Source organism: Rhipicephalus sanguineus, chromosome 11 (assembly GCF_013339695.2).
Source record: "Rhipicephalus sanguineus isolate Rsan-2018 chromosome 11, BIME_Rsan_1.4, whole genome shotgun sequence".
NCBI lineage: Eukaryota > Metazoa > Arthropoda > Arachnida > Ixodida > Ixodidae > Rhipicephalus > Rhipicephalus sanguineus.
Window position 1 is genome coordinate 12,849,695 of NC_051186.1, and position 22,642 is coordinate 12,872,336.

At 43.7% G+C, this 22,642-nt stretch overlaps 1 protein-coding gene across 1 annotated transcript; it reads right to left on the reverse strand.

The window, feature by feature from the left end:
- Positions 1 to 348: 348 nt before the first annotated feature.
- Positions 349 to 10,220, reverse strand: LOC119373465 (salivary cystatin-L2-like). The gene is made up of 4 exons (XM_037643495.2): positions 10,090 to 10,220; positions 7,283 to 7,510; positions 5,630 to 5,734; positions 349 to 573 (listed from the first exon to the last, which is right to left on the reverse strand). The coding sequence occupies exons 2-4, from the start codon at positions 7,502 to 7,504 to the stop codon at positions 472 to 474; spliced, it is 429 nt and encodes a 142-aa protein (XP_037499423.1). The 5' UTR covers positions 7,505 to 7,510; positions 10,090 to 10,220; the 3' UTR covers positions 349 to 471.
- Between the last annotated feature and the right edge of the window lie 12,422 nt (positions 10,221 to 22,642).

Here is a 22,642-nt window from a genome sequence, read left to right on the forward strand (position 1 = left end):
GATACCTTCAGGCATCGAATCTCGCCTAGCGAAGAAATTGTCCGTATATTTATCTATCTTTATTTCTCTTTATATATATATATATATATATATATATATATATATATATATATATATATATATATATATATATATATATATATATATATATCACTGTCTCTTTCATTCGCGATCTCTCCCGCGGCGGAAAATTCTGCGCCATAAAATCGGTGCACGTGTTCCGGGAGCAAAGCAGTAGATAAAGCAGAGGGACTAAGAGAGCGCGTGCCGCGAGGTGCTCCTCGGCGGTATTGTGCGGACACCAAAGTTTTTACGGCCGGCATAAACAGCTCTGCTGTTAAAACCGAGCAGACGAAATTGAGCGTATGCTGGCAGTTACTAAAACACCTTTATTGAGTTGACGTCGTAGGTCGCAGTGCAAATTCTTATGACACAAAGTACAGTAACAGCAACCAGAAAGACGATTGAGATTTAGTGGGAAACAGTTGGTCCTTCGCAGGTGAATGATGTAAGTTCGCGCACCTTCGTCCAGGGAACATCAGTGATCGCGGCAGTACAGACGTCCTTGATAGTCTGAAAAGAAAAAAATAAAGAGTGCGATAGCGGCTTAACCATTTTTTCTATACATAATCAACGAACTATTAATATTTTCCTGTGTCAGGTGCACGAAGTGTGTGGGAAAAAGGCTGTTAATCTCAACCGCGATGGGCTTCTTCAACTAGTCTGTCTAAATATCTAACTTCGTCTTGCCCTGCCTTTCCCCTGCCTGTATAGCAGGCTTAAGTCAAGATGGCAGGTCTACTTTAACACAGCAAATAAAAGCGTGGGCTGTCTCAGTTGCATTACAAGCAGACCGCTTTGAAATGGAGGAGTGTTTCAGGGTGAGAGAAGAGTTCATGGTAATTGTCAATAATTATCATCTTACACGAAGATTACCATCATTCCCCAGCGAAGAGAGCCCAAAGCGGCGACCGCGGTTACTCCAAAAGTGAAAGCGACCGTAATTGAGATCTTCCGAATATTGTGTCGTTGTCACTTTATAGCAGGCTTATACTTAGAGTAAGTTGCCGAAACCACTCCGCAAGATGTCATTATGTGGCACTTGTAACGAATGAATCTGCTTCCAGCCACGGCGACTGTCCTGCATAAAATTTGCTGGTTCTGAACTGATGCGATGATGCTGCTCCTGCGGCGCCCTTCTAGTCAATCCACACATTTTCTAGGGAATATAGCATGTTAGGCAAAGCTAATGCGCAAGAGCGAGCGCAGCACACCTGGTACCTGTTAGTAGCCGTAGAATTTAGAATAATAACCTCTTTTCCACCTAGTATCTTGTACTCCACCATTTGCATATACGCGTGCCATCACGTTGCACCGAACTGTTATTCTAACATAACAAACAATTACATTGTGTGTAAATTTTACATCAGCCTGTCACATTACATCATAATAACTACGACCAATACAGGTAGCAACCATTTTTTTAATTAACATCCGTAAACCTACGTACTATAAACATTCTTTAAACGTTAATAACGACCAGTACCATTACCTCGTCTGCTTGGTGCGTCATTACGTTCTTTTTTTTAAGAACGGAAAGCGCCAGCAGCAGCATAAAGAAAACTAAGTACAGAAAGACACCTGAATGCGTTGTGCTAATAATTTTGGACTTTTGTTTGTATTTTCTAGTGCTAGTCTCGTAATTTTTTTTGAGGCAAGCTTGTAGAATTGAGGAGTGCTCTTTCTTGGGCGAGTTGGAAATTCATACTTGGAAGGGTAGCGCTAGTAGACACGGACTAGAGGAAGACACACGGACACACAAACGGAACCGTTTGTGTGTCTGTCTTCCTCTAGTCCGTGTCTACTAGCGCTACCCTTCCAAGTATGATTGTAGAATTGACAATTTGAAATTTTGCTATTACGCAGCCTCCTATGTTGCTGCTGCCTAATTAAGAAAATCTCCTTTACAACTTAAGCAGTGGTTATGGTATACTCTTCATATCCACTCGCGTTGTGATCGCATCGCTAAAGTGCCTATAAATGATCTTTTTTTTTTACTTTTGTAGCAACCGTGAATAGTCAGTATTTCATGAAGTATCTGCAGGACATCAAACACCATTAGTCGCTCCCAGTATACAAAATTATTCTAATAAGTTTTGAACCCTAAGTTAAATTTGTGCGCCATGCGACATTTAGTCGTGCTGCGATGCATTTCTCGAGAGCTGTGATAAGCGATACATTTGTAGACTCGAATTTCTATTGTTCATCACTTCAGGTATTCAATTAAGTAAGACGGACATACCACAGCTGCGAATCAATAATAATAATAATAATAATAATAATAATAATAATAATAATAATAATAATAATAATAATAATAATAATCAATCAATCAAACGTTTATTAATGTGCCCAGGAACAACCGTAAGGTCTTTGTACTGGCGCACGAAAAAAAAGAAAAAAACAAACAAAGGAAACATTCATAATAAAATATCAAGGATAAAAAACGTTATAAAATTGCACATATATAACTATGCGCAGGCAGAAACAAAAATATCAACAGTGTACGAGGCTATGTAAGTACAGAGCAAAGCTCGGAGCAGAACAACGAATGGGAGCTGTGAAAAACATCGAGCTCCAAAAAGTAAGCATTGTAAAGACGTTGTATCCTGCCAATGGTCGAATGTTCACAGAGGCAGGCGGTTACATGAAAAGGTCTATTCTCTCTGGTCAGCTTACGTGGAATTCGGAAATTAAGACAGTTGAGCAGTACAGGGCAGGATATGATACCATGCACAAGCTTGTAAAGAAATAACAGATCAGCGCGATTTCGTCGGCAGCAAAGTGATGGCAATGATAATAATCCAGCAGCGTTAGAACGAGATCCAGAGTCATTTCTAGCGAAACGATGGTTGTAAATGCTCAGGAATTTTTTCTGGACTCGCTCAATGGCGTTGCTGCTGGAAGTAGGAATGCCATTCCAGATCACAGATGCATACTCTAGTTGAGGAAGACATAGCGCGGTGTACAATTTTCGGAAGGGCACAGGAGAACGGAATTCTCTAGACATTCTGCAAACACAGCCTAGGGTGCGAAGACCCCGCAAAGCAACACGCTTAGCGTGAGCACAAAAGTGTAAGGTGCTATCAAAAAGAACACCTAGATCATTGATCTCACATACCTTACACAACGACACAGAATTGACAGAATATAAAAATGGCACACTAGATGTTTTTCGAGTGAAACTCATTACCTTGGTTTTTGAAATATTTAGGGAGAGGTTATTGCTCCTGCACCATTCAGAAAAAGAACACAAATCAGATTGCAGCAAGCGACAATCGATAACTGAATGAATTTCCTTAAATATCTTTATGTCATCGGCATACAAAAGGAAAGAATTCCGAATGACAGAAGAAACATCATTAACATCAATTAAAAAGAGGAGTGCGCCAAGTACCGACCCTTGAGGAACCCCACTAGTAGCTTTATACAAAGAGGACGTTTGGCCATTAACGGCAACGTAACATAATCTATCAAGAAGATAGCTATGGAGGAGATTCACAATTGAAGAATCAACATCAAAATGTGCAAGTTTATCCACAAGCAGCGAATGACTGACAACATCAAAAGCTTTGCTAAGGTCACAGTAAATAGCGTCAACCTGTCCTCTCTGCGAAATAGGCGTGGAGACTTGCATCATGAAACTGGCAAGATTAGTGACAGTTGAGCGGCCAGCGAGAAACCCATGCTGATTCACAATCAATGAATTTTTTACATCAGAAGACAATATTTTGTGAAGAGCGAGCTCAAAGATTTTAGATGCGGCGCAAAGAAGGGAAATAGGGCGGTAGTTCGAGACGTCACTTTTACAGCCAGACTTAAACACTGGGAAAACACGAGCAGTTTTCCACATGCTAGGAAATGTTGAAGCATGCAGACACTTATTAAATATGGTAGTCAATACTGGTACAAGTATACTGCCATAGGCTTTTAGTATGGCAGAGGGGATGCCATCTGGGCCAGCTGAAAAGGATGGTTTCAATCGCTTAATGCATTCTGAAATGGAATCTTCATCTAGCGACACAGCATCAGCTGTGCCAACTGCCTTAACCTGTCGAGCGTTACTAGCTACAGAGGCTGGAGACTTATAGACAGATGAAAAATGCATGGCAAAACAGTCAGCGACGGCTTGAACTTCTACTCCATTTGGGTCCAGTATCCTGAAGGACTCGCCATTTTTGCTCGACCGTTTGCGCACATACTTCCAAAACGCAGCCGGCCTGTCAGACGCGCTTTTTTCTAAAAATGAAATATATAGACTGTGATCCCGTTTATAAAGGAGTTTACAAAGAGTACGAAAACGATAGAATTCTTCCTTCAAATGAGTTGATGCAGAACGTTTATACTTCCTGTGTGCACGATCTTTATGTTTCAGTGCACTTATAAGTTCTGATGAGAACCAGGAGGGATATTTACAATGATGAGGTGTATACTGGGGAATGAACTTGCGCATGCTGGTCAAGATAAGCTCCGTAAACTGATCGACTTGATCAATAATAATAATAATAATAATAATAATAATAATAATAATAATAATAATAATAATAATAATAATAATAATAATAATAATAATAATAATAATAATATTAATAATAATAATTCTATTTCTGCCTCAAGAAAATACATGGAGAGGGGAGCTGCAGAAAAAGCTGTAATAGACAGCTTGACAGAGCCACAGCCCCAAAATACGAGACAACAGCGAAGGCAGTTGAAAAGGTAGTTGAAAGCAAAAACCGTCGCATACACAGAACTACAAAAACACTGCATATCAAAGCAGCCAAGAAAATGAACAGACAGTGTTATCTACACTTTCTACACACAGCATCAATTGCTTTCTCAAAGTAATGATAATAATAATTGTAATAACAATAATAACACATTCCGAAGACCTTCATGTATCAAATAAGAGCACAAATAACGATACGGATAGAGAGGAAGGAAGAATTTGAATTTTACGAAACATAACTATATGTGGGGCTACACCTTATACATAGAACGAAGTTTTTTTTGATGATTGATGATACATATAACAATTATCTTTCTGGCAGAACTCGCGGGAGTTCTAATATCTCCACTGCCTCCACCGTTTTTCATCAGGTAGAGCCATCTACGAAGCGTCTGATACATGGACGCCTTAGTGGAGTCCTAAATAAAAGCACGAAGAAAGCCTCACTGGTTAGTAACGGCAGACGTAACTAGCTTTACTTGCTCTCCACAAGTAAAGAGATGCCGCGAAGGTACTAAAATTCACTCGGTACTAGTAAATACATGGATTTACTAACTGTTTACTGAGCTGTATTTTGAGTGTGTAAGGTGTATAAGTGCCATCTGAATGGAAACATGTGACTTGCACATATGAAAACAAAGCAGAAGCATTTTTGTTAGTGTGATTTGCGTGACAACTTTGCACCCTTTGTCATGACGCAAACGTGTGCTCATTCTCTTGGAAGCATTTGCGTTCACTGGCAGAAAATATGTAGAATAATTTTTCGGATATTTTTTTTCGGCAACGCGAATGCACTTCCCGGTTATTTTCATCAAAGCATATCAGTGCCTACAAAGCGCTTACCTCTCGGGACTTGGGTAGACACGTCGCCTTGTTGTAAGCAGCCGTGATGGGGCAAGTCGATTCCGTAATCTTGAACTTGATACGGTAGTTCGTGCCAGCTACCGTCTGTTTGATCAAAAACAGGAAGACATAACAAAACATTGTTTACGAGGGCATATTCTATGGGACTGCGAGAGAAAATTCAGTCAAACAGAATATTCAGTCAATCAAAGATTCCTATATCTCTTACTACACGCAGCGATTCCATGGTCCCGAGCGTGGTTCCGAGTAAAGCTAAATGCAGACTAAGACACCTTCATAATGGCACCCTGATGATAACTACTCTGTTAGTAAGAAGAATAAAGAAACAAAGGTCTACTCATTTAGGCATACAGAAGACGTAAATAATGCATTGAAGTGGATTTGGCCGCAGAAACTTCATGTTAACTCCGGATACTAAGTCAAAAAAGCTCGCGATCGGCAGCCATGCTGCAGCAGTTCTAATAGAATTTGCGCAGCAACTTTTTTTCTTCTTTTCGTTTAACCATTGCATCGTTCAAACACCGCTTCTTTTTCTAAATGCAGGAGCAGATAGATAATTTGCGCGAACAGGCGACGTATATCTACGTTGAGCGAAGGCTGTGATAATGCATGTTTTTACTATTTATTATGGACATGTTCTTGCTGAGCGAGACAATTTGGCATAAATAAGGCTCTGCATGGCCCCATGGGTTACGACATTGTGTTGTCAAAGAGAGTTGTACGAGGTGGAGGGGGGTACACAAACCAAACTGACTGAGGATTCAGTAATACGCTCACAAATTAAAAATATATGTGTCCTACCTGCGAGAAGCATTTGTGACTTTTAGCAAGGTTTACGTATATTGTATTTCTCAAACAAAATGCAAACCCAAATCAGAGCTGCTCATGTACGCGGCCGAGAAAGGGCCAGTGTATTTCTCCGTTTCGATTCCCCCCCCCCCCCCCCACATCCTCCCCGTAACGGAAGCCTCTTTGCGCACGTAATTTTTCTTGCTTTACCATTATACCTTACCACATACCTTCCACGTCTTTCCGCAAACAGATGTCCAAATGAGCGCGAAATGAGGGTGTACGCAGACAGCACTTCTGGCATTATTTCGACTCCTTCTTTGTAGTATGTGCGCAACGTGACAAGGTTTTAAATGCAAGACAATGAAGACCGTATTTTCTTCCACAGAAAAACAGAGCGTCTCAAGATCGCGGCGTGTCTAAATACTTTGTAGGGGAGTTGCAAGCGATTCTTCGGTGATTCTAAAAAAGGAACCAATTATCAAGGACGCTTACAGTTTAAAAAGTATTCCTTTGCTGAAGGTTGGGCATTGTCTTGACCACCGCATCCAACCTAATTTGCGTTTCCTTTGTATTCGACCACTTGCGCAAAATATTTTTGTGGTATGCGAAACATTTGTGTTATAAATATTCCTTTTCTTTCCTACATCACCTCTGTCTATGTGTCGCTATTCGATGTGGTAAATGCACGCATTGTATTTTCTGTGAGAATATAATTAGCGTTTCTTGCGAGGCAGTGACGTCAATAGGGCTCATACTTTGAAACACGGTTCTTTTTCAATAGGACCTTTCAGGATGTTCAACATCATGTAGCTTCTCTTCATTTTGAAGAAGAATACGTACTTGGCTCTCTACATCAACAATCTCGAGCACGGTGTCGAAAAACTCCCGGTTTTCCACCTGCTTGGAGACGGCAAAGTGTGCCAGCTCCTCGTAGATGGCATCGTCGCTCACGTTGTGCTTCTGCCAGCCGCCAAGCACTGGTATCTGCTCTTCTGCGCTGCAGGCGATAACGGCCAACGCAGCCACCACAAGCCCATGGAGGGCGATTTTAGAGGAAACCATGGTCACCTGCAGATGTGTCTTTTGCGGAAAAAAAGAGTTAATTGCTTTAGACATGTCAGCGGTCCTATCAAATCGATCGAATTCACGAAGGGCACCATTTTTGTTCAAGAGCTTTGTAAAATAGCTAGTAAAATTTCGACTTCCTCTATTCGGTTTGCATAAAACGATCGCTTAAGGTGCATTTAGCCGCAGGTGTTACTCAAATTGCAAGATCACACCTATGGAAATATTTGTTCAGTGGATCGGCAACTCAAGTTGGCATAGTAGAACGACACTGGTTGAAGTAATCCATCAGTTATCTTCTTTCGGATCTTGTTTTCCGCATGAATAACATATACATGGCGTGCGAAGTGGTGCACGGTACGTAAATCTGCGCGTGCACACTGTCGTTTATTTGGAAGACTAGCTATAAGGAATAATAAATGCTATACGAACATGTGCTGTTAGGGCCTCCTGGAGGCTTCCAGAAAACCGCCAGAAGAAACTCTAGCCAAACAGCAAAAAAAATTATATTGCAAAAAATTTACACAATTTCTTTTATATTTGGCGCTTTTGCCACTGGCCCGAGAGGTGCAACAGTTAGTTTATCAACACGATCATTCGCCTTGAGCTGAACATTGCCAAACAAGAAAAGTGAAGCAAAAAAGGTATTGCACCTTACGAGCGCTTATAACAAATAGCTCATCGTATAGCCTAATTCCATGTAACATGGTGGAGTTCTCTCTTTCCTGGTGGTAGTAGTAGTAGTAGTAGTAGTAGTAGTAGTAGTAGTAGTAGTAGTAGTAGTAGTAGTAGTAGAAGAAAAACTTTATTATGCACAGAAACCACAAAGGCTAGAACCCCAGCGCCCAGCAGGGAATATTGGAGTGAAAAGCCTAGTGTGTCCGGCAGGGTGGTGCCCCTATTCCAAGGCCCCACTGGCACAAGCCATACGTTCAGCTCTTTGGATCAGTGGTAGCCGATCTCTCAGGGCCGGGCTAGACAGCAGCGCCTAGCCCGGCCTTGAAATATGTATTTCAATGCCCCGAACCTGCAATTATACAATATAATAAATTTGTTAGTGGAGAGACAGTCTACCAGCAATATTACTGAACATCAATTTAGGATTGGAGCTAGATTTCGGATTATTTCTGCGGTCTCTTTACAGTTGCCTTTGTAACATCAAATTCAAGCCTGCATAGGCTAAACTTTTCATTCATTCAGGGGTGTATTTTCTAGGGCTAATAAGCTTTCCCTTTTCTTATCTGTTTGTTTTGAGAGATTATTATGTGCTGCTATTGTATAGCTAATCAACCATACCAACAAAGATCTCTGCGTTTTTTATAAAAGTTTCAGGATTGCGCACCCACTAAATTATTCTTCCTATTCAAACTCTACGAGTTCTAGTTCTTATGGCTCAGGCTAGCTACGGAAGAAACCGCTCAGGCTAGCTACGGAAGAAATTCGCTCAGGCTAGCTACGGAAGAAACCAGCGGTATTTAAAGACATCGAAATGTATAACAGAAGCTTCAAAGGGGGATGCTTTTCAACAGATAGGTCGTAGTTGGCCGTTAGGGTATATCCTTTGGTTCATGCTCTCATGGTTTGAATGCGGCATGGACATAGTGGTCCACCTTTTATAGCGCCGTTTACAGGAACCCAATGAACGCATAACAAAAACAATTGTCCCGATATTGATTGCACATGGTTTACATAAAAAATGTAAGGAACCTAGGCGCGATAAAATGGGGCAGCGACAATATTTTACAGCTAACTCATCATGAATGAAGCTACGCAGCGTTTTCTTTTTGTGTGTTTTAGGGAGCTCTAAGTAGCCAATTTTCCTACAAGAGAAATATTTTGCGAGAAAATAAATGGCAGACGTACATCGACAGCTCCAGAACTGAAAGTGGAAGCCTCAGCGATAAGACTAATAAAAAACATAATATAGCGAGAGGCTTCTTCAATCGCTAAAAACTTTAGGCAGTGGCTGGCCTTCTCTTGTCTTTTTTTAGTAAGATACATCATAATGGACAAATTTGCCGATGAGATAACTGCTGCACCAATTTGAATGTTCTGGTGCACCGGGATCTTACAAATCTAAAATTATAGCAGCTCGATATAACAGTGTTCTTATTCAGAATAGCCAAACTATCTTACTACCTAAGTTAAAAAAATTGAGAAGTATAAAATTAATTGAATACCAATGCTTGATATGCGTAGTTGCAAAAAATGGACAATGCAGTTGTAAATTGCGTATGCTACAAGATCGCAAAGTACAGTTCTTTTTCAAGAGTCATGTAATACCGTTGAGATTTCTTGAGCGGGTTTTCCTCACTACTGAGAAACTAGTGCAAAATATCATATCTGCGTTTACAACACCGCCACCTTACATGCCTTAGATTTCATGGGAAGTTTTCTCCGGGAGTGCAAAAGTGATTGTTGGGAGTAGAATTCTGCATCCCTTCTTATATCTTACCTGACGGAAACATCCATTACACTCGCTCAGCATTCAAGTATCCGCTATGACGGATAGACAAATGAAGCTTTAATTATAATACAACTATTTACCGCAAGAAGTAACGCAGAAAGTTGAAGAAACTCACCGTTTCTTCTAGCGTCACCAACCGGAAAGCTTTCTCGGCTATGTTGCTGAGAAAAACAGAGTGATGTTTGAGTTTCCGCGGTAAATATACTACGACGTCCCCTCTGTTTTCGTTTTCTTTTTATACTTACTGCCTACAGCCAGGTGGGTGGGGAGGAAAACCCTCACAAAACCGGATAGAAATGGCCACCTCAGCTTTATGCGCCTCTATGCACTCGCAACTTTTATTTTCATGCAGCGGCCAAGTATCACGGCCATCACGGTGCCAGCTTGTTTCTCGATCGCGAAAGGCTCGCATGTAAGACGATGGATGATTACTCCCGCCGGGTAAACTGGTTGCCACCTGTTGTCGCCATGTGGATTCCTAATGGCTCTAGACAGGTGAAGGTCTTCTGCCGCACGTTGGTATAGCGAATTCCGCAGTGTGCCTATATTAAGACATTGAAGCAGGAGAAAAAGACATAAAAATGTAACCACCTTAAATAGCGCGCATGTTCTGCTGGCGCCACAGCCTTGACAGAGCATATTCATACCTTAAGTGGGTAGCCTGGCTATTTATTTTTCGATAGTCCAACATATCGTTCGAAAGTGACCGCTAAAGGCCAAGAAAAATTTCCGCTATAAGACTCACAGCCCAAATCAAAATTTTATTATTGAAATCTTGCTCATATTACGAATATTAATGCGCGAAATGAGGACCCATAGTCAAGATTTTAGCAGGGCATCAGCGTCTCCTGTAGAAAAAGACAATTGTGGCAGTTCATAAGCTAAAGAACGGCCGCGCTTAATAAAGCAGCACTCAAGCAAAAATGAAAGAAACATTAAACGGCAGAAGATGCGCTTAGACGCATAGAATTGCACGATTTTGGCATATCACATAGAAGCATCAAATGTATGAGGAGAAAAAAAGTACAAAGACTAGAAAAAAGAACAGTTTATTTGCATTGTTCTAAGAACACTGAAAGGTAAAAAAAAGATACAGTAAGCACTCTCGTTAGTCTTCTCGAAGTAAGTGCTTTTTAAGATAACTTTTAAATTAGTCTAAAGACCTTCCAGTTTTAATTGTGAGAGTAAGAGTGTTGCATATATAAAGTGAAGTGAATTGTTTAGCTTGTCGCCAAAATCATTGCGGTGCTTTGTTAAATGAAGATGGTTATTGAACACAGCATTTGTAGCTTTATAGATCGTCACGTTAGATGGTGGAAATGTGATAAGCGGTGGCTAATTATTCATATATCTCTCGAAAAATATACCTAGATTGTACTTACGGTGTAAGAAATAGAACAAAAATTGGGGGACGCTTAAGCTTCGCCTTTAAGAGTTGAACGCGATAGCAATATCCTGCCCTAGTGCGCGCTTCGAACAGTACGAGTGTTTAACAGAATGCGCACAATAAGGCGTGTGCCTTATGTAATGGGTAGCATGCTTTAAACCAGGAGCAATTATGCGCGAGAACCTTTTTCGAAGCTGCGATGCACCCACTACGTGGTCTTAAGGGAATACGCGCTGTAATGTGTGTGCCTTTTGTAATGGGTGGCTGTCTTTAAACCACCAAGTCGTTATGATATTGACGTGGTGTGACGCCCGATGGCAATGTACGCTTGTACCACGCAATATTACTGCCATATTACATCTCGTACTGCGACACCTGTATACAGGACGCGTATCTTTGGGAATCATCAAAGTTACTTTCAGTGCAGCTCCGAGCAGAGGCGTGGCTGTGTGGTAGAACACCTGCTTGCCACGCAGACGGCCTGGTTCGATTCTCAAAACATATATTCTCATGCATTAGGGCTTCAGGATTGCGAATGCATGAAATGGAAATAATCCTGCACATGGCTTGGTTATTAATTATGCGTATATACGCAGTGTGCGTATTTTGCGTATTTTTTCTTCCTTGTTATAGGTTAAGTGAAATGATAGTGGACAGAAGTTCGGTAAGGAGGCGGTTATTGCCATCGTATACTGCATTCTATAAGCATATAAGAATGTAAAAATTGAGATGCGTGTAGCGTAAGGCTCTTTTTTAGAGCGCAGCCCTTAGGCGCCTGTTCCTGCGTCGTTGCCGTCGGTCGTGTAACCGATAGACATGAAAAAGTAACCGATAAACACGGAAAAAATAAAATGAGCAAAAAATACCCCGGACCAAATTGCATTTGAACCCGGGCCCTCTGCGTGGGAGTCGATTATTCTACCACAGAGCCACACTGGTGCTTGCAACTCTTTTTCAAAAAGACCCTATACACGCGCCATGTTGGGTAAGGAATCGCGTTAACCTGTGCAATATACCGTGGCAACCATATATTCCACAGGTTAACAACCAGTCCCCGCACACATACAAAATAACAACCAGTCCCCATACAATGATAATTGCGCAACTAGTGTGTGGTTTAATGCTTCCCACCCAAAGCAAAGTGCTCAACCGTAATTCTTCATGCTCATCCGCCACATGTAGCATCAACAAAGGGCACATAATACCTTAAATATGTGTAGCGGGTACCTCGCTCATGCACAGAAAAAAAAATAATCGCGTAGTGGGTGCTGTCCTACCTCACAAAAATTATGATTCATGGCTTAGTCGACACCTTGCAAAGTCTAAAACTTCAAACACAGTTGGCCTTGCCCCAACAGGAAGCTGCCTTGAGGATTCGCATTAGACAGTATCGTAAACGGCGATGTATTTTATTTTTCTTTGTGTGAGCATTTTGATTCTCATATCTCAAATTACAGTAAGACAAAGCGTCACGAAAGGAAGACCATGAACTTGTAGGGAGACAGGTCGGGCCAGAACTAATAGGTGGAATTGATGCGAACTTTCGCTGACGCGAAGTGAATACAAAAGGTTAAGCCTCACGTGGAATGATAGACAACTTGTTGATATGCGGACACCTCTGAATATTTTATACGTGAGCCTTCAGATTGTTAAGGCGAGATGAGGTGCCTTTTTGAGAGTCAAACATGGTATTATCATCATATTTGCACACGAAAGACTGATCTTTTGAGTACATTGATAATCGATCATTATCGAATATAAAGAAAAGAGGGGGACCCCGGATAGAGGCTAATAGTACGGTAATATCAGTGGTTCGATGCTTGAAATAAACGTTCGAAATAGAAACAACGTGAACATGGTCTTATAAGGATGTTTTTAGAACTGAGTGGTAGGACCACAAATGCGAACTGCGTTGAGCTTAGGGAATGTGATTTTAAGATTTATGTTATGAAATGTCTATTTATTTATTTATTTATTTATTTATTAATTTATTTATTTATGTATTTATTTATTTATTTATTGCGTAGGCATGATGCCAACTGCGCCTACGCAGTTAATGTCGTGCCTAATGACTCACGTTCCAGCGACGACGCCGGAACGTGATGACATGCGTTCAAATCGAGGCAACAATGAAATTTGACAACGTGAAAGGACGTGAGACCTCGAGAAGAGATCATATTGGCATATTAGAAACGCTTCATCGCGGACAAGCCCACGATCGACACAGCATCAATTATTACTATACACATGTGCATGTGACCGCATCACACGAGGGTCGCGTTTCTGTACGCTGAAATAATCAATTCGTAACGGTGGCTCCGCCAGGCTTATCGCGTACGACAACGCCGCCACCTAAATGTGTAACTCATGACAAGTTTCGCTTGAATATTAAGTTCTTGATTGATTTGCCAAACCCGCAATGTGACCGAGAGGCATATGGCGGGACTACAGTTGGGATTACGTTGTCCACGAAGGAAACAGTGAGTGCCATTCAATAATTAAAAAAAAGAGATACGTAGATAAATAAGTGTTTGTTTTTCTTTTTCCCTTTCTATATTTTTCTCGCCCTTTATCTCCGGTGTAAACTTCACGGTGGCGCTACCAATATAAATTATTTCTACTATCTGCACAAGTAAGTGGAAACTAGTGGCACAAACGTACGAAGCAGCCGCGCTAGGGAAGTGCACGTGTGGCAGACTCTGCTGCAAACCACCGTTAGCAACAACGGCTGCTATGCAGCAGTCATACAGCCACGTAAGACCTCTGAGTTCGGGTAATTTCTTGTTCTGCTCAGGACCTACAGCAAAAACGAGAAAAAAATGCATTCATCTGAAAACTTGTATTTCGAATGCCTTACGTTCCGACCACTTGTAGATTTTATAGCGCGCGGCCCCCTGGGTCCACACTGTACGTATTGGTCGATTTGTGGACATACACTTGAGATTATCAGTCACAGGTGGCCATCGTACTGTGTGGAAGTAAAACATCGAGCATTATGACGGCAGTATGCAGGAATGTTGCCGTGGTATTCTTGTCAAGCTGTTCACGCAAGCACGAAGCGGAGGAAGCACCAGCCGTGGTGTTCCATAGACGATCTTGCGTAAAACATATGGGTGCCGCCACATCGGGCTGTTAAACGAGTGTTTTGTTATTTTTGCATATCGCGACGTGAATTGACAAGGTCATGAAATGTCGAATTCACTAATCCGACCGTTTTTATGCGTATACGTTCACCGTAGGGTGATTCCACGAGAGATCGAACATGCCTGTGCGGTCGATATTGTTGTCTTATCTGGGATTTTTATATGTTATGTGGGCACATTCAAAGTGCACGGAACCAAACATTTTATTTCTGTAAAACGCTCAAGCGCGCGAAAAAAATATTCGAAAGTGGCGGGGCGGGGCGTCCTGTTCTTGCTCACTGCAATATTTTCGGATTTCACGGCCGAATTTAACGCGAACTATAAATGTAGTGTAGAAACTTTTTTGTGCTGGTTTTAATACGCATTACTGTTAATTACATCCATTCTTTTTATGCCGTCCTGAAAAGGAAAAAAAATGTGATAAATATGGCAAACACGGCCCAAATAAAAAAAGTTTGCTAAGTTTGATGCGCCTTGGCCCCTTTCGTGTTACAAAGAGGGACTTCAAAACAGTGTGAAATATTGATAAGAGCCATTGCAACATTTCTGCGCAAGGTCGTTTTCCTACAGGCAGTGTCAAATAAGAAAAAATAGTTAAATAAGCGAGTTTTTTTTAAAAAAAAAGCTCTTTAAAAAAATTAAAAAACTCCGGTCTCAATGTTGACGTCAATTTTCTATCGAAGAGGGCTTATGCCAGTGAAAACACGGTTTAGTATTACATATCCTCATTTGCTTTCTTCACGAAATATAACGGGCCAAAATGGCCCTTGCTGTGTGTGCTCACTTTAGTGCGATTGATGGTTGTTATCGGCTTTCATTTTGCGTAAATCTACATTTTTAATAAATGTGCTGCACGAAAACTTTGCTCTGGTGGCTTGTCGTAAAGAGCAATGTATTCTGAGATTTTATTTGTTTCTAGCGTGTGCGGGGGTGGGCTGCGGCCGCTCTCTAAAGGGCTAACGCGTACGCAGTTTGCAGCCTACAACCTGAGCTTACCCTGCCATTATTTGCTAATCAGGAGCACGCGAGACACCGCGAGCACATAGTTTAGATCACTTTGCCAAAACTCCTCTTGGGCACCAAACAAAGCATCTGTACGCAGCGACAGGCCAGCTTAATCTGTAACTAAATGCCATAGTCAGCAGGCGCGATGTTACGGAGGTGCTTTCTCACTGCCGGATTGCTTCCATTCCATACGTGCATTGTACACTCTAACCATCTTTCCCATTCGACGCACACTGTGCCTGAGTAGAACAAAAAGAATAATATTGAGGGAAAGCGAACGGGTCTGGGAGTTTGATGGTTCGGGGCACTATGTCCAAGGCTCCACTGGCTTGTGCCGCCAGCCGGACATTGTTGTGCCAGAGCACCTGACCGAACGGGGAGACGTCAACACCTGCTGCCTAAAAGGCTGGTCAGCACCAAAAGGGGAAACGTCAACACCTGCTGCCTAAAAGGCTGGTCAACACCAAAAGGGGAAACGTCAACACCTGCTGCCTAAAAGGCTGGTCAGCACCAAAAGGGGAAGCGTCAACACCTGCGACCTAAAGGACTGCCCGACAGACTAAGGGGACGTCAACACCTGGGACCAAAGAGCCACCCTGTCAACAATGGACTGGTCCCCTATTTAAGACCGGCCTGGTCCGTTGTTAGAGAGACGCTCCAGCCGACTTGGTCGTGCTGGCAGGCTCTGTCCTGCTATAACCTGCTATAACCTGCTATAACCTGCTATTACCTACTATACCTGCTATAAACGTTGTTACGTTTTTCATAAACGTTTGGCTTCCTTGCTCTGCTCCTCAGCGATAACTCCGATCCTCGGCTACATCGGCTCGCCAGCCTCTCGGCTTTCATCGTCACGAAAAACACCACTTTGTAACAACATGGTCCAGGAGCGCTAGTTGCACCTCCGGGTCCGAGCTAGCGAGGAGTTACTTCCATTGTTCCAAAGCGTTTTCTATGCTGTACTTATGCTGTAGGCAGTTGAAGTTATTTCGCCTTTTACTGCAAGCCCATGAGATACGGTACAGGGTTTGTGGCGAGTCCCGACACCACGGACAATCACGCCCATACAACGTCGGAAAAATTTAGTGTAATTGCAGCAAATTTGGATAGACCTTCGTTTGAATACTAGGGAGGTCCATTGCGCCTTTCCCTTTAGGAGATTTGTGGGGGGGCGCCATATTTCTGCCGTGTGCATCGCTGATGATTAAGAAGCTCTCACGGAGCCATCCGAGCAGGTTCACTGTCTTCCTCCTCGCGAAGGCCATCGTGTGTAGTGTGGGGTGGTGGTAACTGGGAGGGAGGCTAGTTCTCCACTCAGTTCGTGAGCGTTCGAGCTTGAGCGTCCGCCGTCTCGTTGCCCTCTATGCCTGCATTTCCTGGGCACCAGACCAACCTAGAAGTGTTTTTGAATTTGTTTCCCAAGAGCTTGCAAATCTTTAATGGGAGACGGTCTCTCGTAAACTGTCGCTACGCCTCTTGCGAATGCGAGATTATGGTGAGTACGCCTGCCCGACATTTTGCTCTCGAATTTTAATCGCCAATGCGATGGCGATACACTCGGCCTTGGCGATCGAAGAGGTGTACGGAGATGCGCTGGACACCATGCTTCTCGTGTATATTATTGTGACTACTGAGCGGTTCCAATTATATCTGGAAGCATCCACGTAGAGCACGTTCTCATTGCCTCTGACTAATTTTCTGATCCATTTTATGCGCTCATCTCTCCTTCATTTATGTCGTTCTTTGGTCATGTTCCCTAGGGATTGAAGCGATCGAGATATGCCTTCGGACTGGTTCTGGTATTTCACCCAGCCCTTCGTCCAAGTTTTGCGGGTGCGGTGGAATGCCCTGCCTTATCAGGATCTCCCTTCCCGACTACGTCTGGCTGAGACGGTTCCTCTGAGAGATGAATCTAGCTGCCTTCAGCTCGGCGTACGTGTTACGCACGCCCATCTCGAGCAGCCTCTCTGTCGGAGTGCCCATTGGTAAGCCCATTGCCGCCTTGTAAGCCCCTCTGATAATAGAGTCCACTTGCCCTTCCTCGCTCCTGCTGAGCGTGTGGTATGGCAAGCTGTAAGTCAACTTGCTCATTACGAGCGCCTGCACTAAACGCAGTGTCGCTTTCCTTCATGCCCTTTTTGTGGAAGGTGATCCTCTGAATCATCCTAGCCACTTGTTTGGTTGCCGATATAAGGACACCGATAGTGTACGTGATTTGCCCTACCGTTGCTCTGAACCCAGTAGTCCAGGAGACGAGCGACGGTTACCTCTTTATTGTTCTGAATTTCGATTCCAGTTTCTATTGTCCTGTTACTTTTGTAGCTTTTGCTTTGTATTCGGATCACCTCCGACTTTTCGGGGGTGCCACTGAGACCGCTGGTTCTGGCAAAGATTTCTACGGCCAGTGCCGCCTCCTGCAGAGTCTGCTCCTTGCTGGCCAGAGACCCCCGCGTGGCCCACATGGTGATGTCATCCGCATACAGGGTATAACCCAGCTGCGGGACACAGTCCAAGGCCTGCGCGATAACAAGCTGATAACAACCATCAATCGCACTGTGGGCGCACACAGCAAGGGTCATTTTGGCTCGTTGTATCTCGTGAACAAAGCAAATGAGGACATCAGATATTAAAAATTGGGGAACCCTTAAGCTTCGCCTTTAAGAGTTGAACGCGATATCGAAATCCTGCCCCTAGTGCGCACTTCAACCACTAAGTGTATACCTATTAATGTGTATTGTTACACACACATGCCCGCGCGCGCGCTGTGTATCCATAGTAATGGTACAGGTTTTCGATCTAAAGCGCTTCCATGTGCAACAGTCGAGACATATTTCTCACAATGCCTCACAGATGGCAGCACATTATCTAGCGTTTGCTGTTTGCTTGATCAACGCCTCCTCCAGAAAGCAGGCGTTGGCTTGATATGTTTTCCGCTAGATGGACATAGTTGTCCATTTTTAGAGCTGTTTGAAAGTCCGTGTGTGTTTTTAGCGGCGATGGCTGCACTATCCCGGCTTTTTTCAAAGCATCGCGTCGCGCAAAAAACGTAGTTTGATGGCCTGGCCAATGCGCCTACAAATCACCGAATGGGCTCATTTTCTACGTGACACCTGCCGAACAAAATGCGCTAAGGAGACTCCTTCCACTACATGGCATTTTTGTGGTGTTTTTTTCCGAAGCAGCTGCAAGTATCATCGTGGCTTTGTGGTAGGACATCTGCTTGCCACGCAAACGGCCCGGGTTCGATCCTCAATGGGACCGAAGATTTTTATTGTTTATTTTATGTGCATCGTTCTTAATTTCTCGCTCACAAGCGTCGGTAGCGACGCCGACACCGTCGCCGACAGCGGAATTACTGCGACACGAGCTCTCTAACGCTATCGCGTTAAAACGGTGTTTTCACTGATATGAGTCATTGAAAAATTGACAAAATTGAGACCGGGGTTCTTTATTTTATTTTTTGAAAATAAGCTTTTTCGAAAAAACTCGCTTATTTAACTATTTTTTTCCTCCTTTCGCGCTGCCCGTAGGAAACAGACCTTCCGCAGAAATGTTGCAAAGGCTCTTTTCTATAATTGACACTGTTTGGAAGTTCCTGTGAGAAATAGGAAAGGCGCCAAGGCGCATCAAACTTAGCAAACTTCTTTTTATTTGGGCCGTGTTTGCCATTTTTTCAAATTTTGTTGCTTTTGACGACAGCATAAAAAAAGCGTGAATGTAATTCACAGTAATACGTATTAAAAGCAGCACAAAAAAGTTCGACACAACACTTATAGTTCGCGTTAAATTCGGCCGTGAAATCCGAAAATATTGCAGTGAGAAAAAACAGGACGCCCGCGCGGCCACCTTCAAATATTTTTTTTGGCGCGCTAGACGCGTTTGTGGGAAATAAAATTTTCGGTCCCGTGCGCTTTGAATGTGGCCACATAAGATATAAAAAACCCAGGCAAAGCCAAAATATTGATTGGACAGGCATGTTTGATCTCTCGTGGAATCACCCCGTAGCACTCTTGGTTTAGTGGTTGAGGAGACTGACAAGGTTAACAACCCAGTATGGCGGCATCCGAAACCCGTACCGTGAGGTAGCCTAACCAGGGTACCTTATAAATGCGACTCGAAGGTAAAAGCTTTCCGGTTTGGCTGGTTCATCGTGGACTTTATGTCACATCAAAGCCCTTTCGTTTTAATTTTTCAAGTCATGCAAATGCCGCAAAGACGAAGGGAACGCCCGTGGAGCCACGCTTGAGATGCAAGCAGTTTGTTTTTATTTATTTATTTAGTCATGCGAACTCCGGAAAGATGACGTGAACAAGAAGCTCGTGCAGTCACGTGGTATTTGCGCTTTTACTTTCTTTAGTCACTCGAACGTCGCAGAGAAGTCGTTTGCTTGTTTCTCAGAAGCTAGCGCGCAACACGCGATCGCTTATCTATTTTTGCTTCATTTCGCTCTCGCCGGTTTTCCTTCTAGGGTTCGCGAGAGCCATATAAGGCTTTCGCCTTAATGATCCTGTCCTGGTGTTCGCAGGGAGAACGCGCGACAATTTGTTATATGCGAGGTCAAGTCCACTTTACGCACGCTCTTGGGCATTATCAAAATTTCACAACTAGATTTATAAGATTATGCGCTCATGGCGACGGTGTAGAAATGTAAGTGGTCTGCACTCCCCCGGCCTCACCCCTTGAACCTACGTCTTTGCTTCAGTGCGAATTTGACATATGCGTGGTTGTAGGAGGAAAAATGTCTCGAAAGATGCCACATAAATTACTGATGCTACTATGATGGAGAGACGCGCAGACATGTCTGCTAATACGCCATCAATCGCCTCAACTGGCAAGGAGGCATAAACAGCTTGATAGTAATACGTGTAGCGGATATGGCGCAGAACTAACTTTTGCACCATGAGATGACAGTAGTGGGCATGTGCTTGAATATTCGTTGTAAAAGGCATATGAGTATCTTCACGGTGATTGCAAATCGAATTCGATGCAACGCTGCCTATGTCCCTGCCACCACTTTCGTGTGTCCCTGGACCGTTTTTGTTGCAAGGACACACGAAAGTGGAGACATAGGCAGCGCGTGCATCGAATTCGATCTAACGATGATTCCTAATCGCCACAGGAGCATGCTTGAAGCGGACACTCGACGTCTTGTCCAAGCATTTTGCCACTGTAAAATGACTTATTGCCGCCCTTATCTGCACCTTTCATTTCTCTAGAGAGATCATGTAGATCGCCTTATCCGCACAGCATATAAAAAGCGCTATGCATCATCCACCCCGGTCGCTTATGTGGATTCCGCAGAATACTCCCATACTCCCAGACTGCGTTCGCTCTGGCAGTCTCAGATAAAGCCCAGAAGCTACTTTGTTGCGCCAATTTCGACCGAGTCGCTCAACCAATCGGGGCGGAAGAAGCTGCGATTGCTTTAGCGATTGTTCACACCCAGGCGGAGTATATATTCTCGTTCTCAAACACGGCCATTCGTAAGTTTACTATGCGTCGAAATCATGCACCTGCCTACAGTATCCTACATTTCGTTGCATCTACTAAACCAATAATCCCTATTTTGCGGGTTACAGCGCAATGTGGACATCCCGGGAATACAGCCGCCCATGAGCAAGCCCGAGCACGCGTCAACCGGGATAGTGGACGGTCTGCCTTCCTTTCGCGGGCGGGAATGCTTACTCACCTATCGTGAAATTACTTTACATTACTGTAATTCCCGCATGGTCTACCCACCAGCCCATAAATCGCCATCGCAGGCTGAGCAAATCGTTTGACGCCGACTCCAAACGGCCACCTTCATTTCCCACTTCATCAGTTCCCAAATTCATAGGGGAGACGCTTTACCCCATTGTCCTCTCTGCTTGAGTCCTCGAGCCGACTTTAATCACCTGTATCGTCAACGTCCAAACAAACCAAATCCCCCCTTTGCGGGAGCTGAGAGACACGAACGATGGGATGCTGCTTTGCGCAGTTCACGACCGGAGGACCAACTCCGGATCGTGTGCCGTGCCATGGGGGTCGCAGAAGCGAAATGACTTTCGGCCACCTACAGTGGCCCGAGGGCCCTTCGGCTTCCTCTTCCCTGGACCCCCCCCCCCACTCCCAGCCCCAAACACCTGACCCATTTCATGGCGTTGTATTCTCCTCTCCATCCACTTTCGTAAGCATGAAACCTTGCTCTGCATGCATGGTGGAAGATGGAACTCCGACCAGTCCAAACCTCTACATTGTGCACCAATACAATGCAATATTGTGAGGAAACTATTGCACCGAATGACCGGTTGGTTCGTTTGTCGGTTGCGAAACTTTATTCAGGTCCTGCCATGGGAGACTTGAGCCCGGGCCGTTAATCTGCCGGGCAAACAATAAATTTCTTCCATCCATCCATCCTGCAAGGCGTGCGTTAGCGGGCAGCGGGCGACTCCCACGTCGGGACCGTCAGGCCAAGCATGTCGGCCGCTCCGCGGGCCTGCATGACCGGTGATCTAAATATTTATGTGTGTGAATTGGTGATGAATGTAGAATGGTGGAAAGAGGAGCACATGCTTCGGGCATTGCTTTTGACATGGGTGAACGGCAACCAACCACCCACAGCGACGTGGTCAGACATTTTTTACAACGAAGCTCTTTAGCAAATTGTTCCTTTTATCTCGTATCACGTAACTATCATCATTATAAATGGGTATGTGCCACAGAAATTGAGTAAATCCTGCTAGTCACAACTGGTTCATTAAAAATGAACAAAACTATCGTCATCGAATGGGTATGTGCCCCTGTGCGGCCCGCCAGAAAATTATCATCATCATAAACGGGTATGTGCCACATAAATTGGGTAAGTCCCTCTACTCACCCCTGGCCCACTAAAAATGCATAGGGCCACAGTAAGCCCAACAGAAGGCTGCGAAGCGACTGCGGCGAACCGAAGACCCCGAGTACCTACAACGAGAGAATACTTAGGAAAGCGAAAGGCAACGGCGGCTGCAAGACCCCGAAGCGATGGAAGGCCTACGCCAACGATGACGTGCCCTTAGATCTATGAGAGCTGCGAACTCTTGGTTTCAGCGCGAGGTTCTGTCTCTGGAGTCTGGACATCCGTGTCGGGCCTGTGACTGTCTGTGGTTTATCTC

Excerpts from the sequence above, each read along its gene's own strand:
- LOC119373465 (XM_037643495.2), bottom strand. The coding sequence starts at position 7,504 with ATGGTTTCCTCTAAAATCGCCCTCCATGGGCTTGTGGTGGCTGCGTTG. Across the intron at positions 5,735-7,282 it reads TTGTTGATGTAGAGAGCCAA|ACGGTAGCTGGCACGAACTA; the intron begins GTACGTATTCTT and ends TTGATCAAACAG. Across the intron at positions 574-5,629 it reads GTCTACCCAAGTCCCGAGAG|ACTATCAAGGACGTCTGTAC; the intron begins GTAAGCGCTTTG and ends TTTTCTTTTCAG.